This window comes from Haliotis rufescens, unplaced genomic scaffold (assembly GCF_023055435.1).
Source record: "Haliotis rufescens isolate VD_foot unplaced genomic scaffold, xgHalRufe1.0.p SCAF_33, whole genome shotgun sequence".
Taxonomy (NCBI): Eukaryota; Metazoa; Mollusca; class Gastropoda; order Lepetellida; family Haliotidae; genus Haliotis; species Haliotis rufescens.
Window position 1 is genome coordinate 4112290 of NW_025964035.1, and position 10243 is coordinate 4122532.

The 10243-nt window shown below is 43.7% G+C and overlaps 1 protein-coding gene across 2 annotated transcripts; it reads left to right on the top strand.

Moving 5' to 3' along the window:
• Positions 1–791: 791 nt before the first annotated feature.
• On the top strand, positions 792–8494 carry LOC124117556. 2 transcript variants are annotated; one of them, XM_048380825.1, is made up of 5 exons: positions 792–906; positions 2444–2557; positions 5129–5254; positions 5703–5799; positions 7861–8494. In XM_048380825.1, exons 1-5 carry the CDS (start codon positions 852–854, stop codon positions 7922–7924), a joined length of 456 nt encoding a protein of 151 aa, XP_048236782.1. In that variant the 5' UTR covers positions 792–851; the 3' UTR covers positions 7925–8494. The 2 variants fall into 2 exon arrangements, with proteins under 2 accessions (XP_048236782.1, XP_048236783.1); XM_048380826.1 differs by lacking the exon at positions 2444–2557.
• Positions 8495–10243: the final 1749 nt, after the last annotated feature.

Sequence of the window (10243 nt, forward strand, 5' to 3'; positions counted from 1 at the left end):
GCTAAAAGGTTTACAATTCAATACCCGTCTCTTGCTACTCGGTACCCATTTACTGCTAGCGTATTTAGAAATGGAGACCTAACATGTGAAACCTGTATTTTGAAACGATGAGATGGATACCACCTGATTTAAGAAGAGAGTTTGATCAATAGTTAACGTTTTGTTACATTGTTCTAACCAAGCGGGTTCGGTTATCATTGTCCCTTAACGTCATAACATTGCAATGCCAGAGAATAACCAGTCTCGATTATCCGACGAAACAGATTCCATTGAGCGTAAAAGACAAAATAGCTGTGAAGTTTATATGAATGTGTCACAGAAATTCAGTCTCCAGGTGTTTGCGAAAAGGGTAAGCATGTCCTGCCCTCTCATTAGCCCTTCACACAATTTATCTAAAACAATTGTGTTTGTTTCCTGAAGCCGGACAGCGTCAGCAAGACCGTCAAAAGTGAAATTCAAATTTACTTGTCATCTCCTGGGCCCCTAGTTAACGACGTGTTACTGTTTATCGACATTACCTCTGTGCCTTTCATAGCTGCATGCACGTACTTACTTCAAAACAAGCTCCAGCTGTGACAAAAACGTTGACTGGCGTAACAAGACCATGCCCACGGTTACGAGGTCAATGCCATACCAAAGAACGACAAGTTCTTTGAAACTGTGGACTCAAATAAGGATTAAAATGTAACGGGCATGTGCGCAAGACTCTGATTGGTTGGCACATCCCACGTTATTTTTTATCCACACTGGTTATAGGCTAATATTTCAACACATTTGCTGTCTGTGTTTGGAGAAGCCGGCCTATACGTACAAACTACTTGACGTTGGGCTCCCCATTCTGCCTCACCGCGATGGAGATTTTAACACGTGGATTTGTGTTGGCGATGCTGTGTGTCTTATCTTCAGGTAAGGTGTATATGTATTATCTCGTTACATGGAGAGGCGGTGAGGTAGCCACGTGGTTAAACGCGTTCACTCGTCACGCAAAAGAGAATCCTGAATTTGTTACAGGCTCCCGACCCGTGAAGATTCCGGGGTAGAATAGGTCTTCAGCAACCAGTGCTTGCCGTAAAAGGTGACTATCCTTGTCGTAAAAGGCGACTAACGGGATCGGGTGGTCAGGCTCTCTGACTTGGTTGATGCATGTCATCGGTCTTAATTGCGTGGATCGATGCTCATGTTGTCAATCACTGGATTGTCTGGTCCAGACTCGATTATTTACAGACCGCCGTCATATAGCTGGAATATTGCTGAGTGCGGCGTTAAACAACAAACCAACCAACCAATCACGCCAAAGATCCGTCTTCGATTGCCCTCACTGCCCCCAATTTGTTTCAGATGGTACTGGAATCATTTTGAATTAACTTTTAAATCTTTGAAAGCGCAATGGATGGGCGAGGTGAGGTGAAATGTACGTGTGTGCGAGAGCGTGTGTTTTCGTACGTGCCTCTGTGTGTGTGTGTGTGTGTGTGTGTGTGTGTGTGTGTGTGTGTGTGTGTGTGTGTGTGTGTGTGTGTGTTTGACTGCTTGTACTAATCCTGACTAATACCGGTTTTATAGTCCCAGCCCACTGTGATACAATGTTGCAGTTCTACGTTGATACACCACTCAGAAACAGTATACTGACTACGAGCCGACCAGTCGTTGTTTTTCCCCTTAACCCGTGCGCAAGGCAGGGTAACAACAAGCACCATTTTAAACGTCTTTTGGTATGACCTTCCGTTCTCCAGTCAGACGTGTATCGCAATAGAAAGAGGGTTATCCAAAATATCCGTCTGTCCAATGATCGCTGGCACCATTTAAAAAACTGTTCCAGATGGATATCGGGATTGTTTTGTTTTGTTGAGGGTCGTGTAGTTTGTGAACGTCTGTCTGGCCATATATCCGTAGTTCGAGCCAAAACAAGATCGAAAATTCTCGACAATGTGACCACAATTGCACCTTCATAAAGAAGGACTGTCCTCCTATATCTGGCGCATGTTTTCGGCTTTGTTCCAGATATTGTGATTAAAAACGTGAGCAAACCTAAACATCATCTCTGATTATCGTAATCGTGAACTGCTTACTTGAGGAACATTTTGACTGTCACATTAAGAAAGTGTTTTTATGTTGAAGATATATTAATTAAATGTGCTGGAACGGTTAATTACCCGAGCGGACCCGTGAAGATCCGGGGTAGAATAGGTCTTCAGCAACACACGCTTGCCGTAAAAGGCGACTATGCTTGTAAGAGGCGACTAAGGGGATCGGGTGGTCAGGCTCGCTGACGTGGTTGAAGCATGTCATCGATCCAAATTGCGTGGATCGATGCTCATGTTTGAATCACTGGATTGTCTGGTCCAGACTCGATTATTTACCCACCGCCGTCATATAACTGGAATATTGCTGAGTGCGGCGTAAAACAACAAACCAACCAACATTGATTGACATAGCTTTGTTCCAGCACCGGTCCTTTCCATCATGCATGGCATTTGCCCAATGTTCATGTGTTTCAAGAGTTGCCCCATGGGCTACAAGAGGGACATGATGGGATGCAAGATGTGCGACTGCATGCATTGTAAGTAGTATGACAGTATCGGAGGGGGGAGGGGGGGGGGGGGGAAGGCACGTGTGGCCCAGTCGTCTAAGGCGCCGCGGTTCGCTGAGCAGAGTTGCGTGCCATGGGCACGCCAGAAACTTATGACTGTGGGTTCAAATCCCGGTTTGCCCCAATTATGGTTCTAGGTTTGTCAGCACCATACCCGTGCTCGTGGGTCTCACCGAAGTGGTAAACGTCTGAAACCTGCATCACTTCGGGCTTTCCTCCCACATTAAGCTGACAAGCCGTGATATGACTGGAATACTGTTAAAAGCGGCGTTAAACCCCACTCATTCACACAGTATCGGATCGGCAGTAACGACACGACGCATCCTTGTTCAGATTCCCGTCAATGTTCTTTTCTGAACAGACGACGCGTCAACACAGCGTCGGAACGTACTGGGTATCTTGGTTTCAGCAATGATTAGTGTTGCTGTTTCACTGAGGGCCGACGATTAACAGACATTGGACAGGATGGATTGTTACGTTCTATGACCAGGTGACGATACATAAGTCTAGGACTGGAGAGGGTGTTAGGCAATATGACCAGGTGATGATACACAAGTCTAGGACTGGAGAGAGTGTTAGGCAATATGACCAGGTGACGATACATAAGTCTAGGACTGGAGAGGGTGTTAGGCAATATGACCAGGTGACGATACATAAGTCTAGGAGAGGAGAGGGTGTTAGGCAATATGACCAGGTGACGATACACACATCTAGGACAGGAGAGGGTGTTAGGCAATATGACCAGGTGACGATACACACATCTAGGGCAGGAGAGGGTGTTAGGCAATATGACCAGGTGACGATACATTAGTCTAGGACTGGAGAGGGTGTTAGGCAATATGACCAGGTGACGATACATAAGTCTAGGACTGGATAGAGTGTTAGATAATATGACCTGGTGACGATACACAAGTCTAGGACTGGAGAGGGTGTTAGGCAATATGACCAGGTGACGATACACAAGTCTAGGACTGGAGAGGGTGTTAGGCAATATGACCAGGTGACGATACACAAGTCTAGGACTGGAGAGGGTGTTAGGCAATATGACCAGGTGACGATACACAAGTCTAGGACTGGAGAGGGTGTTAGGCAATATGACCAGGTGACGATACATAAGTCTAGGAGAGGAGAGGGTGTTAGGCAATATGACCAGGTGACGATACACAAGTCTAGGACTGGATAGAGTGTTAGGCAATATGACCAGGTGACGATACACAAGTCTAGGACTGGAGAGGGTGTTAGGCAATATGACCAGGTGACGATACACAAGTCTAGGACTGGATAGAGTGTTAGGCAATATGACCAGGTGACGATACACAAGTCTAGGACTGGAGAGGGTGTTAGGCAATATGACCAGGTGACGATACATAAGTCTAGGAGAGGAGAGGGTGTTAGGCAATATGACCAGGTGACGATACACAAGTCTAGGACTGGATAGAGTGTTAGGCAATATGACCAGGTGACGATACACAAGTCTAGGACTGGAGAGGGTGTTAGGCAATATGACCAGGTGACGATACACAAGTCTAGGACTGGAGAGGGTGTTAGGCAATATGACCAGGTGACGATACACAAGTCTAGGAGAGGAGAGGGTGTTAGGCAATATGACCAGGTGACGATACACAAGTCTAGGAGAGGAGAGAGTGTTACGCTTCATGATTAGTTGAAAAAGGCGATGCATGTACGTTATATTCTAGTTTATCTCTCATGGCATTACAGTACAAAGAATCGGGTAGTCCTAAGCTTGTTTTGGGTGGTATATGACAAGGTTTGTTTGTTTGTTGTTTAACGCAGCACTCAGCAATGTTCTGGCTATATTGCGTCGGTCTGTAAATAACCGAGTCTGGACAAGACAATCCAGTGATTAATATCATGAGAATCGATCCACGTTGGTGTGGATAGAACTAAGCCTGAGTTACTAGTTGGAAACACAGAATACTGTGGCTGAGTTGCACGACTAGGTGACAACAACCAGCACTACGACAGTGTGGTAGAACTGCATGATAACTCATAGGTAATTCAGTTGCGTCACGATAGACAAATGTGTTGTGAAGACAAACCCAATTCTGACAGTGAGCATCGACCACACAATGTCATGGTGGACAAATGCCACGAGCATACAATCAGTGACAGTCGTGCTTATGTTACTGCCTCGTGTAACGTGTAGCGTCCTTGCTACAGGGGCAAACAAGCCGACAGACCCGTGAAGATTCCGGGTAAGAATAGGTCCTTAGCAACCCATGCTTGCCGTTAAAAGGTGACTATGCATGTCGTAAAAGACGACTAACGGGATCGGGTGGTCAGGCTCGCTGACTTGGTTGATGCATGTCATCGATCCCAACTGCGTGGATCGATGCTCATGATATCAATCACTGGATTGTCTGGTCCAGACTCGATTATTTACAGACCGCAGTCATATAGCTGGAATATTGCTGAGTGCGGCGTTAAACAACAAACCAACAACCAACAAGCCGATAACACCGTGAATACGACCATGCCCCCAGTCCTCGGTGTTAACATGTCTGTCGTTTTACGTTTCAGTCTTCGGGAACTCAGGCTTCGGGAACTCGGGTTTCGGGAACTCGGGCTTTGGGATTGGAATGGGAAACATGAACTTCGGTTTCTCCTCGTCTTTCTCATCCTTTCAATTGGGTTCGTCCGGATTCTGTAAGTCGAGCAGCAGTGACGTTGAAGCCAGGGTTGACTTCATTTTTCTATCTACGCGACGTTTTTGTAAAGGTCACTTGCTTGATAAAGGGACCAGCCCCGATAATAATTCAAACTGAAAAAAATAATCTTCATTGATACTACAACTTCTATCGAGCCAAAATATAAATTGGTAACGTTATCCAATGCATTAACGTGAAATGTACAAAATTCACCGTATGAATAAACGTGTTTCGTAAGAGGTGCAAGGTAGATTAAATTATTAATATTATTTATTTATTTTGTATTTCATTTTATTTATTTATTAGTTTGTATAGTACATTTGGTTTGTGTTTGTTATTGGACACACATTAAAACGCATCAGATTTGCTAATTTGTAAGTTTTCAGAATCTATCAAATCATGGACGTTATACTGTCTCACGTGTGTGATTCTCTTTTGTTGACCAGTGAGTGTCTCATGTCCTTTTGGAATTCCGAAAGTGTTCTGTCCCATCTCACCTTGCCTGAACGTCAAGTGCCACATGTACCCTATGGCCACCTGCGTGTAAGTATACTACCCAGGGAGTTGAGAATACGTCATGTACCCTATGGCCACCTGCGTGTAAGTATACTACCCAGGGAGCTGAGAATACGTCATGTACCCTATGGCCACCTGCGTGTAAGTATACTACCCAGGGAGCTGAGAACAGTCATGTACCCTATGGCCACCTGCGTGTAAGTATACTACCCAGGGAGCTGAGAATACGTCATGTACCCTATGGCCACCTGCGTGTAAGTATACTACCCAGGGAGCTGAGAACAGTCATGTACCCTATGGCCACCTGCGTGTAAGTATCCTCCCCAGGGAGCTGAGAATACGCCATGTACCCTATGGCCACCTGCGTGTAAGTATACTACCCAGGGAGCTGAGAACAGTCATGTACCCTATGGCCACCTGCGTGTAAGTATCCTCCCCAGGGAGCTGAGAATACGCCATGTACCCTATGGCCACCTGCGTGTAAGTATCCTCCCCAGGGAGCTGAGAATACGCCATGTACCCTATGGCCACCTGCGTGTAAGTATACTACCCAGGGAGCTGAGAATACGTCATGTACCCTATGGCCACCTGCGTGTAAGTATACTACCCAGGGAGCTGAGAATACGCAATGTACCCTATGGCCACCTGCGTGTAAGTATCCTCCCCAGGGAGCTGAGAATACGCCATGTACCCTATGGCCACCTGCGTGTAAGTATCCTCCCCAGGGAGCTGAGAATACGCCATGTACCCTATGGCCACCTGCGTGTAAGTATACTCCCCAGGGAGCTGAGAATACGCAATGTACCCTATGGCCACCTGCGTGCAAGTATACTACCCAGGGAGCTGAGAATACGTCATGTACCCTATGGCCACCTGCGTGTAAGTATACTCCCCAGGGAGCTGAGAATACGCCATGTACCCTATAGCCACCTGCGTGTAAGTATACTACCCAGGGAGCTGAGAATACGTCATGTACCCTGTGACCAACGGCTTGTAAGTTTGTTGCCCAAGGGAGCTGAGAATACGTTTTGCATGCGGACAACGGCTTTTAAGTATACTCCTCGGGGATCACTGAACCGCCTCCGTGAGCTGAAGGTGAATGGTGAAAATATGTCATGTTCCACATCGTCATCTTCGTGTGCGTATACTTCCAGCTATATGACGGCGGTCTGTAAATAATCGAGTCTGGACCAGACAATCCAGTGATTGACAACATGAGCATCGATCCACGCAGTTGGGATAGATGACATGCATCAACCAAGTCAGCGAGCCTGACCACCCGATCCCATTAGTTGCCTCACGGCAAGCATGGGTTGCTGAAGACCTATTCTACCCCGGATCTTCACGGGCCTTAGGTATATGCACCGTGTTCATTTGCATGTATGTGCTGTGGTACCCATCTATTCATATCCAACCCTTAAAATGGTATTATTGTTCCCGGAGGGATTTGCTTGTGATCTTTGGCTTATCAGCATATGTGGTAAATATATATTGGTGAATGTGTTGTCCAATACTCAACTTTAGAATTCAACTTACTCACTTGAGATTGTAACCTTACGGAAGCCCGTTAGAGCAATATATGTTCTGTTTGAAAATTCAAGAAGCTTTTTCGAAACCTCAAGATGATATGTTGAAAATTCAAGATATAATTTTTTAGCCTTCGTAATAATATGTCTAAAGTACAAGATACTATGTTGTAAATCCAGTATACTTAATTCAGTTTTAAGTGCAATAACAATGTTAAAGTATTAATAGTATTATCTTAAAGGTTCAACACGATCTAAAGAATTTTCCATAAAGTATCTTCAAGTTTCAAAAGGTTATCTTGAATTTTCAAATAAGCATCTTAAAAGGCTTGATCATGAGAATGATATTTTAAAAGCCGATCTGTTTGTCTTGCCTCTATTGAATGACGGTCGGGTAGCCTAATGTTTAAAGCGTTCGCTCGTCACGCCGAAGACCCGGGTTCGATTCCCGACTTGGGTACAATGTGAAGCCTATTTCTGGTGTCCCCCGCCGTGATATTGCTGGAATATTGCTAAAAGCGGCGTTAACCCCTACTCACTCACTCACTTGACTCAATTGCAGGGAGAGCTACTGTGGTGGGTGTCATGCTGCCTTTTACCTGCACAAGAAGAAAATATTCTGTTGATGGACCTGGATCTCTGTCGCAGTACACCCGACTTGTACAGTACAATCCCATTAATCCAGACGTTGCTCTTCTTTCAACGGAACATGATACGGAGGATTTCTCTTTCGTCTCGATGTAAACTGAGTGGCAACAGAAAGTTTACCGAGCTTGCTCTTTTATGTACTTGCAACTTAAAGGCACTGTTGTTAAATTTGATTATGTCCTTTCAACCATCACTCCTTCCTGCAACAGTTTGTAAACAATAATCTGTGGATGGTTAATTTTGTGCAAATATTAATGAGTTAGTTGAAGACTGGGGTACAAACTGAGTTTTCAACCACATGACCAGTACTATGTTTGAAATGTTGTTAATGTGCCCAAAAAGGTAAATGTATTGATTTCAAAGATAAGCTGTCTAAGATACAAATCAAAGGTAGTGTATTATGCGATTTGTTCAAAAAGTTTTAAATCAAATTATATTTTTTAATAGTATCATAAGTATTCTTTGATTGCTAACTAAGCGCCAGTACAGTTAACAATTTGCATTTGAACAGGCCTTCAGCAACCCATGCTTGCCGTAAAAGGCGACTAACGTCATTCGGGTGGTCAGGCTCGCTGACTTGGTTGATGCATGTCATCTATCCCAATTGCGTGGATCGATGCTCATGATATTAATCAATGGATTGTCTGGTCCAGACTCGATTGTTTACAGAATGGGTTGCTGACACCCGACTTGTACAGTACAATCCCATTAATCCAGACGTTGCTCTTCTTTCAACGGAACATGATACGGAGGATTTCTCTTTGGTCTCGATGTAAACTGAGTGGTAACAGAAAGTTTACCGAGCTTGCTCTTTTATGTACTTGAAACTTAAAGGCACTGTTGTTAAATTTGATTATGTCCTTTCAACCATCACTCCTTCCTGCAACAGTTTGAAAACAATAATGTTGTGTACAAATTAATGAGTCAGATGACGACTTGTTTACACACTGAATTTTCAACCACATAACCACTACCATGTTTGAAATGTTGCAAATGTGCCCCTAAAAGTAAATGAATTGATTTCAAAGAAAAGATGTCTAATATACCCATCAAAGGTAGTGTATTGTGCGATTTCTCTTTTAAAGTTTTAAATCAAATTATATTTTTAAACTATAACCACGTATAAGTATTCTTTGAGTGCTGACTAAGCGCCAGTACAGTTAGCATTTTGGATTTAAAACCGCTAACGTAAGATATTTTCAATTGACAAATACAACATGGTAAAATCAAGTGAGGTATAGTTTCTATTGCTCCTCATTTTATATGTAACTTTAGAATGTTTTTCACTGGAGATGGATGTTAGCGACATTACTTGTCCAGATGTCACTGTATATAGATATACTTTCTTCTACATACATGATAGTGATTGGACGCCTGCATCATTTTCATATTAAAAAGAAGACGCAGTCGTACAAACCTGCCAGGCAAAAGACATTATATACCTGAAAATTGGATTTGATCCTAATTACTAATTTTATCAAAATGTTACTAGGCTAAAAACAGTCTCCGAAATACTGCAAACTTCAGGTAAAAAACACAACTATTATACCGGTGTCAAATGCATCACCATCGAATGACCATTTCTTGTTTTTTTTTACATTCTTAGGCACCATCAAACATGGGTGTATACTTTACCTTGCCTGGCAGTATATTTCCTACATGTGATATTGGTGGCAATATTCTATAAAGGCGAGGGCCGCGGTGAGACCCCTATATGCAGAAGACCCGTGAAGATCCGGGATAGAATAGGTCCTCAGCAACCCATGCTTGTCGTAAAAGGCGACTAACGGGATCGGTCGGTCAGGCTCGCTTACTTGGTTGATGCATGTCATCGATCCCAATTGCGTGGATAGATGCTCATGATATTAGTCACTGAATTGTCTGGTCCAGACTCGATTATTTACAGACCGCCGTCATATAGCTGGAATATTGCTGAGTGCTCATTTTGGTATTTGTCCGCGGTACCACCAATACCTGCTTGACTGTTAGCACAAGAACCCTATATGTTCCCCAGATGGTCGCAGGTACTGGCCATTATAATACGAAGTAGCAGTAGAAAGAGTAATCAAGTAACTATTGCTGATAATCGATTACAGAGTCTGTATCTTAATGTGAGAATCTCCTTGTAATCAAAAACAAATATGTTTCGTTAAAAGCATACGTTTACAGAATAGGCCGAACTACAGTAAACTACGGTTATAACGAACTCAAAGGGACCACTAATTTTAGTTTGTTATAACCGTAGTTCCTTATAAACATATATTCAGCATAACAACAGCAAATAGTCGGGACCAAAA